Raw genomic sequence first — 17,374 nt, forward strand, 5'->3', positions numbered from 1 at the left:
TCCCTGGATTTATATTAATATATTTATATTAATTCCCTGGATTTATATTATTAGATTAAGCAGAATATGGTAAAAAATTTATTGCTAACACTATGTTCATGCCAAAGTCATGAGATTTATACAGTTTCAAGAAAATATGATGGGAAAGTACTGTGAGCTTACCAGATGTGCAGAGTATTGCTAGTGTATTTAACAGTATTTATTTCAGATGATTTTCAAGATAACAGAAAACAAATATATGTAATACTTTAGCCAATGATATGTAAGGCAAGAGATCTAATATTCTTTTCTGTTTTAGTTTATTGAGCTTTATTAGCTTTGGAATGGGCACAAATGACTTATTTTTTTATTTTTTGTACTATGCTTGAGTATATGTGAATCTATGTATACTTAAATATAATGATAATATTGAGAATATTTTTTAAATCATATTCCTAAATCTTCTGCTATATTAAACTTAACTAGTTCAGTACTTTTCACGTATTTGGTGGGTTTTAGTTTTACTGACTTTTTTCCCCTTTCATTTATTTTATTATTATTATTATTATTATTATTATTATTTTATTCTTTGGGATTCATTGAGGGTATAGAGAATTTGGTTACACTGATGTGGTTGTTATGTAAAGTCCCTCTTGTCATTGTGCCCCACCACCAAAAGGTGTGCCATACAACATGACCCTCCCATCCCATTCCCCCTTCCTGCTCCCTAACTTCCCAACCCCACCCCTTGCATTAGCTCATCTATTGCCTTCATATTAGAATTGAGTACACTGGATTCTTGCTTCTCCATTCTTGTAATGCTTTACTAAGAAGAATGTGTTCCACCTCCATCCAGGTTAATACAAAAGATGCAAAGTCTCCATCCTTTTTAATGGCTGAATAGTATTCCATGATATACATATACCACACTTTGTTAATCCATTCATGAATTGGTGGGCATTTAGGCTGTTTCCACATTTTGGTGATTATAAATTGAGCTGTGATAAACAGTCTAGTGCAAATGTCCTTATGATAAAATGATTTTTTTCTTCTGGGCAGATCCCTAGTAATGGGATCATATGGGAGGTCTAATTTAAATTCTTTGAGGGTTCATCATACTTCCTTCCAAAAAGGTTGAATTAGTTTGCAATCCCCTCAGCAGTGTAAAAGTGTTCCCTTCTTTCAACATCCACACCAGCATCTGCAGCTTTGAGACTTCGTGATAGCTATTCTCACTGGGGGTAGGTGATATCTCAGGGTGGTTTTGATTTGCATTTCTTTTTTTTTTTTTTTTCTGGTTGCAGTTTTTGGCCTGGGTTGGGGGGTGAGGCAGGGTTTGAACCTGCCACGTCCAGTATATGGGGCCGGCACCCTACTCCTTGAGCCACAGGCGCTGCCCCTGATTTGCATTTCTCTGAAGATCAGGGACGATGAGCATTTTTTCAAATGTTTGTTACCCATTTGTCTGTCTTTGTCAGAGAAGGTTCTGTTCATATCTCTTGCCCAATGGTCGACAGATTGTTGGGTCTTTTTTTGTTGATTAACTTGAGTTCTCTGTAGATTCCAGTTATCAACTCTTTGTCAGATTGATACCCTGAAAATGTCTTTTCCCATTCTGAAGGTTGTCTTTTTGCTTTACTTGTTGTGTCCTTAGCTGTGCAGCAGCTTTTCAGTCTAATTAAGTCCAGTTTGTTATTTTTTGTTGCACTGACCACTGAAGTCTTTGTCATAAAATCTTTCCCCAGTCTAACATCATCAGGAGTTTTCCTCGCACTTTCTTCTAAACTTTTTTATCATTTTATGTCTTAGATTTGAGTCAATTTTTGTAAGGAGTGAAAGGTGTGAGTCAAGTTTCAGTTTTTTACATGTGGATATCCAGTTTTCCCAGCACCATTTCTTGAATAGGGATTCTTTTCCTCACTGTATGCTTTTGTTTGGTTTATCAAAAATCAGACAGTAAGTAGAGATGTGTTTCATCTCTTGGTTTTCTATTATGTTCCATATGTCTATCTCCCTATTTTTGTACCAGTACCATGCTGCTTTGATTACTGTGGACTTGTAATATAGTCTGAAGTCTGGTAGGGTGATGCCTTGGACTTTGTTTTTATTACTAAGAATAGCCTTAGCTATAGAGGGTTTTTTCTGGTTCCATACAAAACTAAGTACCATTTTTTTTAGTTCTTCAAAATATCATGTTGGTATTTTAATGTAGATCGCTTTGTGTAGGATAGACATTTTGACAATGTTGATTGTTTCCAGCCAAAAGCATGGTATGTTCTTCTATTTGTTAGTGTCTTCTACAAATTTTCTTAGGGTTTCATAATTCTCTTTGAAAAGACCTTTCACCTCTTTTTTTAGGTATATTCCTAAATATTTCATTTTCTTTGAAGCTACTCTGAAGGGAATTGTATCCTTGATTTGCTTCTCAACTTGGCTGTTATTGGCATACACGAAGGCTACTGATTTGTGGACATTGATTTTTTACCCTGAGACATTACCATGTCCCTTGGCTAAGCATTGGCTTTCCCAGGTAAGTGTGTGTCACTGGGATCTCTCCAGATGTGGCTGCCCACTCACAGGCATGCCAGAACCAGCCTTGCTTTGGGACCTTGAAGGCCAAGCCTGCAAGGCAGCTCTCCCACAATTGCTGCGCCTGGCCTACAGCTGAACAACGAAAGCTCCATTCTGCCCCATGGCTCAGTTCCAGCCTTTGGATGCTGTTCAAAGTCACTTTCTCACTTGTCCAAGTTCTCCCAAGGTGACTCAACCAAGTGCCCAAGCTCAAAACAAAACAAAACAAAACAAAAAACTGCTGCTATAGTTGCTGCCTCTGTAGTCACCAGCCTCTGACCCATTGCAAACACTTGCCGCTTCTCCACTGCTTTCATCCTCCTCTTGGGGTCCTGAAGTCTCCCAATGTTTCTAGGTAGAGCCCACAAGCCAGAGGTGCCCAGAGTTTTCTCTCCCCAATCTCACTGTGCTCTGTTGCAAAGAAGATGTCTCTAGTCTGCCATCTTGCTCTGCCACCTGAAAGACAGTACTGACTTTTTTTTTTAAAGTTAAGTCAATAAACAATCCCCTTCTTTTTCTGTCACTTGTTAAAAATTCTGACAAACACAAAATTGGCTTAAACCTTTTCAGACAGAGAAGAAACAAACAAAGCAGGAGTCTGGATTAAATATAAAGCATATAGTAAGTCATTTCCTGAATAATTTCTTTTTTTTTAATTTTTGTGACAGAGTCTCACTTTGTTGCCCTCAGTAAAGTGATGTGGTATCATAGCTTACAGCAACCTCAAACTCTTGGGCTCAAGTGATTGATTCTCTTGCCTCAGCTCCCAAGTAGCTGGGACTACAGGCACCAACCATAACACCCAGCAATTTTTAGAGATGGGATCTCACTCTGGCTGAGATTGGTCTCCAACTTGTGATCTCAGGCAATCCACCTGCCTCGTCCTCCCTGAGTGCTAGGATTACAGGCATGAGCCACTGCCCCCAGCCCTGAATAATTAACTTTCTGGTACCAGAGGTTTTGATTCTTTACTTTAAACAACTGGTATTAATAGAAGATTGCTTGTTGAACTAGGACCTTGTCCAAAGCTTCCGAGGTTTTGCTTAAAAGCAGTAAGAGCTCCTTCAGCCACTGCCAAACCCTTTTTCTAGGTATTTTTAACTTGTGAGTATTTCTAATGAGAGGATGGGCTATAGCTAGAAACTCTTGCTTTCATTGCTCTGTGCAGTTGACACGATCTCTTTCTCAATCTAGAAATCTAGTGACTTAAAATGCCAATGCTATAATCACTACCTATACAATGAAAAAACCCAATAAACAAGCAAGTAAGAATAGTGATTTTTAAATTATAGGAAAAGAAAAGTAGGTTATTCTCTATTAAAACTTGGGAATCCTTGCATCAAATGTTTAATTTTTTATTTAAAAATTAAAGTTTAATGTCAACTCTTTAGCTTAAATGCAATAAAATTTACATGTTTATATTTGGCTTAAATGCAAGTTTAGAGGAATAAAATTATGCAACCAAATCTTTGACAAGCACTTTGGACATTTTATTTTCTATTTAAATATGAATTCCTAGTGAATCTTTTTAGCTCTTTTGGTTAGTTTTATACGCTACATAGTGTGTCTTATTTGCTTGGTGTGTCTTATTTGCCGTAGCAGTAACGTTCAATAGGCCTTGATCAGTGAACAGTGCTATTTTCTTTCTGTATACAGTAGAGCCTCCATAGTTGAGCACCTCCCTGCATTGACCACTTCTGTAAGTTGACCTAATTTTCATAGACCAACGTGTGCCATATGTATGTATCAGTACAGCCAGCTTAGTTCTTTATGTTGACTACTTTATATGTTGACCAAATTGTTATAGTCCCCTGGATAGTCAACTTACAGAGGTTCTACTATATTTAATATATATAAAGTGAAAGCGAATACAGCCTTGAAGTTTGAACAAAGACACTATCATAACTCAAAAGTTGTACTCTATTAACTGCAGCAGAAAAAATGATTATGTTAAGCCAATTTGTACATATCTTGAAGATCACTTATATAAGAGCCCATGTTTTATCATTTTATGAGCAGTTTGAAAACTTTCATTTATGAAAATTGTCTTGATCTGGTGATGTTATATTTGAAAAATTAAAGAAATCATCAATTTGAAGGTAAATCTATTCTTGAAGAATCTCAAAAACTTATAGTTGCCTTAAGGAGCTGTATAGTTTTCAAGAATTTTTGACTATCGGGTCTCAAAGGAATAGTCATAGAATCATAAAGAGTGAAAACCTGGAAAGGGCAATGGGGATATAGTTTATTGGTTCTCAAATTTCAGGTGGCAGATCACCTGCAAGCCACAGGCACAGTACTATGGAATACTGTCACGTCTTGCGAACAAGGAATACTTAGTATGTATGTATGATAAATTATATCTTTAGTTATACATGTTTGCCCTGTAAAATTAAGCATAATCAGCTATTACTGAGCATTTCTGTTAATATTTGTTGGTTTCATATTCATACTGTTTTTCTTATATTCTGGGTGATGACAGGCCCATAAAGGTTACCAATTAGTGAGGTTATGAATAATATTAGTAGTGAATAAAAAACTCATTCATTCAATTAACTATATATTCTGCTTGGTGTCAAACAATTAATTTTTTTTTTTTTTACCAAGAATTTCAAGTAGATTTTAATTAATGTATTGGTATGTTGGTCCAATAACAGATTAATTCCACTTGCTTGGCAATTGACCTCTGAAACAATTATAAGAAAAGAGAAATTTCAGTGGGTATTTAAAATAAAGCTTTTATATAAACATTTTTTTCCTTTTTTGACAACTTGACGCTGATGGCACTTTTAGATCCTGAACTTGCCTTCTCAGATTTACGTCCTCTAATATTCTCTTGCACATCCTAGCATTAAGAGCTGCCTCATTTTCAAAAACAACCTCAAGCTTGTAGAATGAGGAGAGGAGCAGCATTTCTGCTGGAAAATAATTTCTTTTGTTCATTTGCTCTCTCTGGAGAAGGGAGCTCTCTCTGGCTGCTCAGCCAGCCTATCTCTTTTATCTTTTACACTTTATAATATTAATCAGTTACCATTTTTTAAACACAAAATATAGTCCGAAGTTACTGGCTAACAAAATATTGTACTTTTAAATGTCCTTGCCTCAGAATATCTCTTATTTACTTTCTCCAAAATCTCATTCCTTTTTATTGTTTTCTCAGGCATCCATTTTGCCATTATGTAATCCTGTACATCACTGTTGGGTTGTAGTCTTCTTTTAGCTGTCTTCTTTACTCTGCGCATGATATTTAATACTGTGGAGATCTCTGAAAATACGGAGGTTACATATAAGATCCAGCTGGTGTGGCAAGCTGGTATGATTTGCTCTCTTTTTAAGGTTTATAGTTCCTAGTTTCCAATATATCTCAGCCAGAAACTTTGCGTCAGTATGAGATTTGCAGAAGGGAGAGGGGCAGGGGATGGAAGCAGCCCTTTGTGTAAGATCTTTCATCATTCATGTTCTTTATTGATCAGTACGTTGATCAATATGTGTAGATAGTCACCCAGCCTTTATCTAACTTGCGTATCTAACTTGAGTTGTCTGTAAAGCCTTCCCTTACTTTCGAGAGTCATCTTATACATACCTCTGTGTACCCACTGTACCCTGAATATATCTTTCATTACTCTCTGTATCTTCTCTGCTACTTGAGGTGAAGAATGTAACTTATACGTTAGTAACTCTGGGCACAGTGTCTCTGACATAGTAGATGCTCGATAAATGCTGCCGACTGAATGATAAGTAGGTAACCAAATGCTCTGTTCATATTTCGCCACTCTAGTGTTATTTCTTTGTCCCTCCAGTCACTATTACAGTACCAGGCACGTGGTAGATCTTTAGTACATAGCTGTTAAATGATTGAAGAGAATGTATAAAGAATATTTGTAGGCTGAACATGTGGCTCATGCCTGTAATCCTAGCACTTTGGGAGGCGGAGGTGGGCAGATCCCTTGAGCTTAGGAGTTTGAGACCAGCCTCAGCAAGAGCATGACTCTGTCTCTACTGAAAATAGAAAATAATAACAGGAGTTGTGGTAGGCACCTACAGTCCCAGCTACTCAGAAGGCTGAGGGAGGAGCATTGCTTGAGCCCAGGAGTTTGAAGTTGCTATGAGCTAGGCCTGACACCATGGCATTCTAGCCTGGGAAACAGAGTGGGGAATCTGTCTTAATAATAATAATAATAATAATATAGTTAAAAGTCAAGAAATCCAGTGAGATTCATAATGGAATTACCCTGTCCAAAAGAGTGTCTAATATTTGTCTAACATTTCCCCAGTTTTTTCCAATCTAATCTGTGATGTTAAAAAAAACTCCTTTGTTTTTATTTCACTTATGAAATTCTTATGATGATGTTTATTCAGATTGTGCTTCTTGAGAATGAAAACAATGTGCTATACGTAAGTGTCATTGTGTAATTAATGACGTGATTTGTATATGAGTAAGAACAGGGCTTACATTAAAGTTCCCCAAATAAAACACGATCATGAAACTTCTCAGTTAAAACCAAAAGATGACATAAGCAATTATGTATGACATATGTCTCTTAAGCACTCTCATTACGGGGCTTACTCTTTGGTGTCTCATCGTTTAGCTCTTCTCTAGAGATTGTCCATTCCAAGACAGAGAAGAGCAATCATTATGCAGTTTCATATTTCACAAACAAGTTTGGATATGGCAGTTTTTTAAAGTTTCTTCCTGTTTGGACAATAATGGATTAACAATGTACACATTTAGATGCCCTGAATGAGTAAAGAACAACAGATCAACTTTTCAAAGCAAGATGCCCTATACATTACATGAGCAATGAAACTGCAACTCCTTTCTGATATTTTAAGTTATTTGGGATAGCCTCCCTTCTTTGGGAGCCGAGCTGTGTAGGGCTAGTTTAATTTTGGTTCAATTTTGGGTAATTCTTACATTTCAATCCCAGTCCCCAATGGGCAGCAGTAAGGACTGATGTATCTATCTTGTTAGCAGGAAATTGTTCTGCAGCTCCATTGCTGAAGGAACATCAATCTTATGCAAGGAGACAAGGTGTTTCTTCACCACAAAGGAATATAGTAGCTTCTTTTGTTTTAGAAAGAATGTTGTCCAGGTCTCACCAGCTGCTTAAAAGCACATTCGGGAGTTTGGAAGATTAAATTGCACCTCTTACAGAGGTTATATTTCACGACTCTAAAAATGTCCTTCTTTGCCAAATCAAGACCAATGCTTCATTTGCAGCATTTGTTGCATGCCTTCAAAAAAAATATAGCTGCTTCTTTCCCAAATTGTTTACAATGAAACAAAGTTAAGGCCTGCCCAAATACTGACCTACTAGTGGCATCATCATTTCATGTAAGAAACAGCTTTGGAGAGATTCAAATACACTTCCTGGCTATTTGGAATAGAAGCCTCTTGTCGTATTGTTTGGGAGAAGTTTAATGGGCCAAGGAGAAATCACAGTAAATGTCAGGTGTCCTGGGCCAGATCCAGCCAGGCACAGTCGTTCGTTTCACTTATACGGAATCTGTAGAAAATGTCAGTTAGCATTTAAAAATCAGGGGATTTTGCATGCAAATTCAGATTTCTTGCTGTTTTTGAATATATAGTAGGTTGGGACTACAGGTCTTCATGGCAGCCATGGGCTGAATTCAAGCAGCCAAGCAGTGTTGCTTCTATTAGATCAGATTTATGATCCCAGGTCACAGGAGTTCTCATTTCTTTGACTACCTGATTCTGAGGCCAGTGCCCACTTGCTTTTTTTTTTGTCACCTTTGCATTATTTTTTATTTTTATAGGAGAGAACTATTTCTCTCTTTCGCTGTCTGTCTGGAGAAAACAAAGGTGGCCTCTTCCCTGACCCCCTTTCTGTTTCACTTACTGTCATTACCTGCCTGGGTCCCCTTGAGGTTGGGAGTCTGATGTAGGCCCATCTGTATTTTGTGGTAAGGGAATTATAGTGTAAATGGAAGTTCCAACTCATGGTGTATTTTTAAATTTCTCTCATATATATGTATATATATGTGTATATATATATTTTTTTTTCTTGTTGGGGATTCATTGAGGGTACAAGAAACCAGGTTACACTGATTGCATTTGTTAGGTAAAGTCCCTCTTACAATTGTGTCTTGTTCCCCATCTCTCAAATGTTTTGAAGAACAGGAAACATATGTTAATATAGGGATTTAAGATTATGTTCAAACCATAACTTATTATTTTTAATAACTAACATTTGCAAAGTTAGGTGATATAACATGTAATTCCCACCACATGTTCTGAACAGCCTATAAAGAAATTGATGATGATGATGATCATGACCCTTAATATTTAGTAGTCACTTACTATGTTCCAGGCACTGCACTAAACACTTTATGTATGTTACTTTATTTAATTCTCAATAGCCCTGCTGAGTTACAACCCCCATTTTCCAGTAAGCAATTTATGTAAAGCCACATAGCTATGGATAGAGAGGGTCCAGATGTGTAATTAGGCAACTCCAGGACATAGTGTTCTATTGTTGTCTTCTATGTATTCTTGTTATTGTACAAGTGAGGGAATGTAACTTAAGATGAGTTCAGGTCATACATTAAGGTTATTGTACACAGTTATTTAAAATTAATAATCCTATTTAAAATTAAATTAAATCCTATTTAAAATTAATCCTATTTAAGTAGGATTAAAATGTAGGTCTAAAGATTCCAAATCTTCATCCTTTATACTGAATTGCATTTTTTAATTTTTAGAAAGTAAACTAAAATTAATTTTTACTTGGAAACATGATTTTTTTTAATGCAGAACTTAGAAAAATTCCAAAAAACAAAACCAAGGAAAAAAAAAAGAAGAAAGAAAGAACACTGCTTTGCATTGATGGATATCTTTAGGTTCTAAGTAAGTATAGAGACTGAACTAGCCTGACAAGATAGGAAGGAGACACAGTACAAACCCTCCACTGCTGGGTATGTTGATGAGAGTTTAGCAGCTTCTTAGGATACTCTGCTTAATAAGATTGTTTACTGTAATTATTGAAATGTGGAGAAGTGTTGTAAGATTATGTTTCTGTTATGATGAGTTATAGTGAAAAAATTGGGGTAATTTGCAGCTCCATGTCTCAGATATAAAAAATATAGTCTCATTAATTAAGAATGTTGTATAAATTGCTGTGATTTAGCTGCTACATCCCTACCATTCACAGGGACTATGTGAGTTGTTTTCCAGAAATTATCACTAATTCTTGCCATCACTCAGACTGACATGATTCCCATTTTCAGAAAAGCAAACTATTGCTTTAAGAAGGGAAATGACTTGCTCGAGAACACACAGCAATTAATGGAAGACAGATTCATACTCTGAAAGGCCATACTCTTTCCATTATCCTATTCTATCTTTACAGTATGTATACAAAATTATCAAATTCATTCGTTTAATATTAATTCATCTCATCTTCTTCTGTAAAATGCTCAATAATATTACCTACCCTTGAAGTTTTTGTGAGAGTTAAAGACATGAATTACATAATGCACAAAAAGCACTTATCACCAGTTTAACAGATAGCAAATCCTCAGTAAATATTAGTTTTTGCTATGTATCTTTTTTGGCCATGTGCCAGGGACTGGACCAGGTAGTGGATAACAGGTAAATAGGATGCTCTATTTTTCCTCCAAGTGCTTATAATTAAGCATAGAAGAGGTGTGGTAGAGTAGTTATTATAAGTAATTGCAATATATCATAATTAATTCAGCAGTAGGTACAGATCCACAGGGCCGTTCTCTCTGTGTGGTAGAGAAAACCCTAACCCCCTTCAAGGTGGTAAGCCTCTCTTGAAGGTGATATTGTAAAAAAGGACTTCATTCCATTTCACATAAAAGAATTATTTTAGTTCTTTCGTAAAGGATAGGTTAAACAAAATCTGTTCTGTAAATAAAGTATAAATGCTGGTGAACAAGAACTTGAATGGTAATGTTGCACCTGGATTGGGAAATAGAGCAGGGCCTGAGGTGTCCCTGGTGCTCCACCGTGGGCAGGAAGGGGTGGCGAAGGAAAGTCACCACTCCACCCCTTCCACACCCACTGGAAAGCCTTTCTTTGGCAATGATAGGAATCCTCAGCTGTGTTCTTGCTGCTTATCCCAAGGTAGCCTGCTGGTATAACCCACCCAGTTCTCACACAGAGCAGTGGGAAGCCTTCCCTTTTAGGGGAGATGCCTCATAAGGAAGTGCTCTCTCATATTAACTCTTCTAGTCTTTCATTTACTTGAACCCATAATAGAAGATTAGAAGGATTTTGAGGAAGGGCAAGTGTCTGAAAGAGAAGGATCAAGATATGCAAAGCAAACAACAGAACCCAAGAGACTATAGATTATGTCAGAAATGAAAGATGTTAAAAATAAAACTGGGCGGCGCCTGTGGCTCAGTGAGTAGAGTGCCGGCCCCATATGCCGAGGGTGGTGGGTTCAAACCCAGCCCCGGCCAAATTGCAACAAAAAAATAGCCGGGCGTTGTGGCAGGCGCCTGTAGTCCCAGCTGCTCGGGAGGCTGAGGCAAGAGAATCGCGTAAGCTCAAGAGTTAGAGGTTGCTGTGAGCCGTGTGATGCCACGACACTCTACCTGAGGGCGGTATGTGAGACTCTGTCTCTACAAAAAAAAAAAAAATAAATAAATAAAACCTATGTTGGTGTCTTCAGAGAGATGCAAGAGGTGGCTGTCACAAAAACGAGAAACTAGGGAATAAGTGAAAGTTTTTAGAAATTAAAAACATTATTTTTTTTAAAGGTGGAAAAGATAGAATTAATATAGCTGAAAATTAAATTAGTGAGCTAGAAATAAAGTCAAGGAATTCTCCTAGGACATAGATCAAAAAGACAGAGATAAATTAATGGATTAGAGAGCTGATGGAGCCAAAGAACAGAATGTTTTTTCAAAAGAGAGAAGACAATGTTTTGAAGATATGTGCATATAATGGTATGTATAATTAAATACAAATAAATAGGGATTTCAGAAGGGAGTTGAAGGAAATAATGGAGGAGAAAGAAGTAATGAAAAAAATAACTGAATACGATTTTCCCAAACTGCAAAAAGACTTGATTTTTAACAACAAAAGTACTCACTAAATACTCAGCTAGAAAAAGGAAAGAAAGAAAGAAAGAAAAGAAAAAGGCACATGCTTAGACCTATATTGGTGAAATTTTATAATTACAAGATTAAAAAGAAAATCTTAAATATTTTCAGAGAGGAAACAAGAAAACAGATTATCTACAAAAAGATGAAAATAATTTTATTACCAAACTTTTGAAATGTTAGCTACTCAAAGACAAAGGAATAAAGGCCTAAGATTTTTAAAATATATTGAACCTGTAAAAGTTCAAACCAGACTCAAGTTTGAAACAAAATAAAGGCAATTTCAGACCTACTGGCAGTCAGACAATTTATGTCCATTCACCTTTCCTAAAAGTGAAAAAATACTCTAGGATTCATTTTAGTAAGATAAAAAAGCAATCCAACAAAGAGTACAATGTAGCATATGCAAAGCAACAGTAAGAAATAAGTTGGTAAACAGCATAGCTTAGTGTAATGACTTGAAATCTGTGTCTACGAAGCTTTAATGCAAGCTTTAAAAAACAAAATTTCCCCCCCCACCCCGAATTCAAAGTGTAACAGCAACAACAAAAAAACCCCTGGTAATCATCTGGAACCAGTAAAAAATGCAGATTATTTTGTTCAAACATTGCAGGGGTGGGAAGGGAATCTTTGGAACAGTAAATCATAGATACTGATTAATTTTCAACATGGGTATAAAACTTATTTAATTGTATGTGTATGTTTTAAATACGAGGGTGCCCATTAGGAGAATAAATTTAGTGTATACAATGGTCCAATAATTAAAGGGAAAGCATGGACAGAGAAAATTTGATCATTCTACATAAAGACAAGAAAGCAGAAAGAGAACAAAAAGTGTGGCAAATAGAAAACAAAAAAGATGACAGTAAAAGGACCATATTAGATAGCATATCAGTTATCACAATAAGTAAGACTGAGTGAAAACTTCACATTAGGGCAGCGTCTGTGGCTCAAAGAAGTAGGGCACCGGCCCCCTATGCCGGAGGTGGTGGGTTCAAACCCAGCCCCGGCCAAAAACCTCAAAAACAAAAACAAAAAAACCTCTCATTAAATAATAGAGATTATCTAAATGGGTTAAAAATAATCACACAAGCTAAACAAACAAGTGTATGCTATTTGTAATAGGGATACCAAATAAAAGCAAGTGAAAAATAATTTTGAGATAAATATCCATGTAAAAATTATTACATGGAAATTATAACAAAAAGAAAGCTAAATATTAACATAAATGGAATATGAAGCAGAAAGGATCAGATTGTACAGAGAATATTTTATACTGATTACCAGTAACATCCACCAAAAAAGTATAATAGCTATGAGTTTGTGTACAGTAAAGTTAAAAGCATTGGAATAAAAAAATGTTGGAATTATAAGAAGAAATAGATAAAAACAGAGTTAGAAAAGAGATTTCTTTTAGAAATCTTGATTGAGATAACTTACTTGCCTCACTCTGGAATCATATAAGTTTCTTTTACCAATTGCATTTAATTCTCACTTGCCCTTACTTTAACATTTCTTTCTGCAGCTTTTTTCCTGCATTTTCCCTAAATACCTTAACAAAATAGACATTTTACGGTCTTTGCTTGGGTGCTTTCCAAGATGCCAGAGTCAAAAGGACTCTTTGTTAGTTTTGTGGTTTCAGAGTGAAGCAAGTGGGGTTATCTTGATAAAGTGTTAATGTGACAATTATTTGTATATCATTTCTCTGAAGGTGATGCTCTTTTCTCTCATGAGTACATCATCTAGTCCTTGAGTATGACTCTGGCAATTGTTGATTTCATGGACATTCATGTTTTGATGTATCCTTAATGACCATCTCATAATCATTTTAGAACAAGACATGCAGCTCAGCATTTCTAAGTTCCAGCGGCCACTAGCTGTTTACCTTTAAGCAACTTAACTTCTCTGCATCTCAGACAACTTGCCTTTGAGAAAATGGGTCTATGGCTTAGGGTCCATAGCTCAGTAGTTACAGCACCAGCCACATATACTGGGGCTGGTGGATTCGAACCTGGCCCGGGCCTGCTTAACAACAACAACAAAAATAGCTGAGCATTGTGACGGGCACCTGTAGTCCCAATTACTTGGGAGGCTGAGGCAAGAGAATTGCTTAAGCCCAACAGTTTGACGTTGCTGTGAGCTGTGAGCCATAGCACTGTACTGAGGGTGACATAATGAGACTCTGTCTCAAAAAAAAAAAAAAGAAAATGGGTCTAAAAATTAACAGTCTTTGAGGTCCTTCTCGAAAAGGACCTCTACTGTTGCTGTAAACTGGATGCCAAAAGTATTGCAAAATTGGCTTTTGTATTGCATGATTTTTAATATACTTTTATCTTTTTTTTCTAAAACCTGGTATTGATAGAAACATTTCTGGAATATTAAAACCTCACGTTCCATCCTCTTACACTTGTCAGATCTTTAGAAGAAAAGAATAACAAAATGTTTGAGTGATGTGTAATTGGTGTAGGTGATCGAGAGGACAGATAGAACCTTTAGTTTCTCAGGTTTATTTGGTATACTTACTGTCTTTCACTATTGGCAATTCTAAGTCCGTGGTTGATGCTGAGCAAAATGTCTCTTGGGTAACTGTCTTGGTTCTTGTTCCTTATAAATGTGGCTTCTTCCTCATTTAGCTGCATTACAGGCACTGAAGAGAAAGAAAAGGTTTGAGAAGCAACTCACTCAGATTGATGGCACACTTTCCACCATTGAGTTCCAGAGAGAAGCCCTAGAAAACTCACACACTAACACCGAGGTATTAAAGAACATGGGCTTTGCAGCAAAGGCAATGAGAACAGTTCATGAAAGCATGTAAGTGACTTTCGTCTCCCTCTGAGTTATAAGTTCTCTCAATATTGGGAAGAGCCTTTGGAACTATCTGGTGATTATGGCAAAATGGGCTTACTCTTTCAAGCCCTTTGATATTGAATGAATGCTCTCTTAGAGAAAGATTAGAGGTTATAGTGGTAAAAATTTTAAAAATAAGACAATTTGTAAAGGAAGATGTACATTTACTGCTTCCCAGCTCCTTCACAATTACCACAACTCTATCTGTAAATAACTTAATTCTATAATCTTAAAAAGACTTTGATGTCAACATCTGCAACCATGAAATAGTAGTTGTCAAATATTGAAGCCGGTTAGAATCACTTAGAGAGTTGATAAAGAGACTGCAGATTCCCAGACTCCTTGAACTAGGCTAGGCTTTTTTTTTTTTTTTTTGTTATTGTTGTTTGTTTTTGGTGACTGAGTTCTCCATGATTCGGATGCTAACTAATGTTTGAGAACCACTGACATAGAATAATACTTATTAGCATTCGTGTGGGGCCACATTTTCAAAGTTATAATCCCAGCGCTTCTGCAGACTATTCTTTTTTTTTTTTTATTAAATCATAGCTGTGTACATTAATGTGATCATGGGGCACCATACACTAGTTTCATAGACCGTTTGACACATTTTCATCACACTAGTTAACATAGCCTTCCTGGCATTTTCTTAGTTATTGTGCTAAGACATTTACATTCCACATTTACTAAGTTTCACAGACTATTCTTTGGGCAAATTACTTTCCTCTCTCTGATTCCCTGTCTTTATATGTAAATAAGGAAGTAGCTCAAGAATGTAAATACATATTTATTTATGCTAAATATGTAAGTAAAGAAGATACCTCCTCTAGGTACTGTGAGATTCAATGAGATACTAGATACAATACATTTGGCATAGTTCCTGGCACACAGAAAACACTCAGTAATTGATATTAGTGGTAGCAGGGCTGGCGGCAATTTGTTTTACATTGAGAAATGAATGGCTGGGACTTACTCTTTCTTGATACTCCACATAATAGTGGGACCTGTGCCAAGGATGCAAGAGGTAATGAGTGCCTAAGGGGTATAGACACATAGGATGAGAAAATATAGAAAAAAAGAGGCTAGGGGCAGTGAAGACAACCTTGCTAACATCTTCTAGTCTCGATAATTCATTAACAATCAGCCACACTTTGACAGCTTCAGAGAGATCAGTTGATGCATTATCAAAGTGGAAATCCTCTCGTTGCTATAAACTGGGTGCCAAATGGATTGCAAAATTGGCCTTTTTTTCCAAGTAGCTTAGCAGAACCATACCATTGTGTTTCTTTTGAGAAAAATTCACTCCCAGGATTAAACTTTAGCCATTCTTATCTCATATTCCTTTTTATAAATGCATTCATTGGATGTTGGCCATTATAAAAGTTTTGAGATACATAAATAACAAGAAATATAAAACCCATGCAGTCACAAACAAATGAAGCCCTCCCAGCAACACCAATAATCTGAGCAAGTTGAAACTTGCACAGATGAATCAGAAAGGACACTGTCTATTGTGTTTCTTGCAAGTGAAATAATGGACCATAACACAACCTGTCTCAAAACTTTCGTAGTGACCTGCATATATTTGTTACAAAGGGAATAATGAACACTAGAGATAAGGGCTAATAGGAGGGTTGTGAAAGTATTCTTTTCAATTACTACTTGAAAGTATATCAAAAATACTCACCTTTTACAGTGTACAGAGTCAGAGAAACTCAGAAAAGATTAATTCCACTGGGAATCAAACTTTCAGTATATAGGTTACTCATAATGAGAGACATCGTTGCTTCCCTTGTATCTGATTAGACTGGCCTAGTTTAGAGCTGGGGGAATGATTCAGAGACAGGGTACTACACAGGTAGTTCCAAACCTGGCAACTAGATGTGGACAGCTTGGCCAGGTGATTGGGGGCCGGGGGAGCTCAGGTGTTGGAAACTGTCCTGAAGCGGCCATCCATTCCAGCCTCAGGCTTCCTAGGTTCTTTGACTGCAGTTGCTCTTTCTTCTTGGGGTTTCATAGGCTTAATTCTGCTCTCTTCAATAATCTCTCAGGGTATCACCACTATGGGAAAGCCTTTCAGGAGTCAGGATCCCAGAGCTACTAGGTATTATGGAAAATAGATCTCTCCTCTCAGAGTTTAGCTTTTCCAGAGGGCTGGGGTCAAATTGTGGATGAGCGCCGCCATAGCTCATCAAATCATGGTGGTCCTTGGTGGTCCCTGGCACCCTTTCCTGCAGAGTTGATGCACAGAAGCATGTATTTAATTGTTCCGTGTGTCATATCAGACAAAACTTCAAAATGGGTCTGCAAATGTTGATAGCACTAGGGTGCTGGAACCAGGAGCAAGAGCCAAACACTTATGTGGGTTAAGGTTGTCTTTTATTACCAAGATTCAGACTCCCAGGAAGACAGGGAGATTATTCTCAAAGCCTGCCTTACTTTGAGAGAACTTCACAGAGTTTTTTGCCCTCTCCCAAAGTTGCTATCTTTAGCTATACGTCATTCCACCCTCTACTTTCCAGCTGCAGGACTCATTGTCACATTTCTAATCTGTGTGTGTTCCATCTGCTGTTTTTTCTTTAGTTCAGGGTCTTGATGGTCTTGATGGGGACTAGGGGAACACTGGCTGACATTACTGTTTGATAACTACTTAAACCATTAAGTGACTATTACAGCTAAAGGTGGGTAGGTGCGTTAAGGCTGTTTCTCTTTCAATTTGATTCCTAGTGAGTTCCAAATGTAATAGCTATTTAATTTTAAAATATACATGCATCCAGAGGATTACGTTTTTTGAAGTGCAAATTATTTTTAAAGTTGGTAAATACTATCATCGGGAATTTTTATTCTCCTACTAAAAAAGCTAAGGATTTATGTTAAAATTGAT

General features: G+C 36.8%; 1 protein-coding gene across 2 annotated transcripts in view; it reads left to right on the top strand.

The window, feature by feature from the left end:
• CHMP4C (charged multivesicular body protein 4C) overlaps positions 1–17,374 on the top strand; it is a 45,773-nt gene that overhangs the window by 6,549 nt on the left and 21,850 nt on the right. For both annotated transcript variants that reach the window (XR_008373905.1, XM_053559318.1), the window contains exon 2: positions 14,277–14,454. Coding sequence is in view for 1 of the 2 variants with exons in the window: in XM_053559318.1 (XP_053415293.1) it covers positions 14,277–14,454 (178 nt within the window). In the remaining variant the exon portion in view is untranslated. The remainder of the gene's footprint in view (positions 1–14,276; positions 14,455–17,374) is intronic.

The sequence above is a fragment of the Nycticebus coucang genome, chromosome 13 (genome assembly GCF_027406575.1).
Source record: "Nycticebus coucang isolate mNycCou1 chromosome 13, mNycCou1.pri, whole genome shotgun sequence".
Classification (NCBI taxonomy): Eukaryota; Metazoa; Chordata; class Mammalia; order Primates; family Lorisidae; genus Nycticebus; species Nycticebus coucang.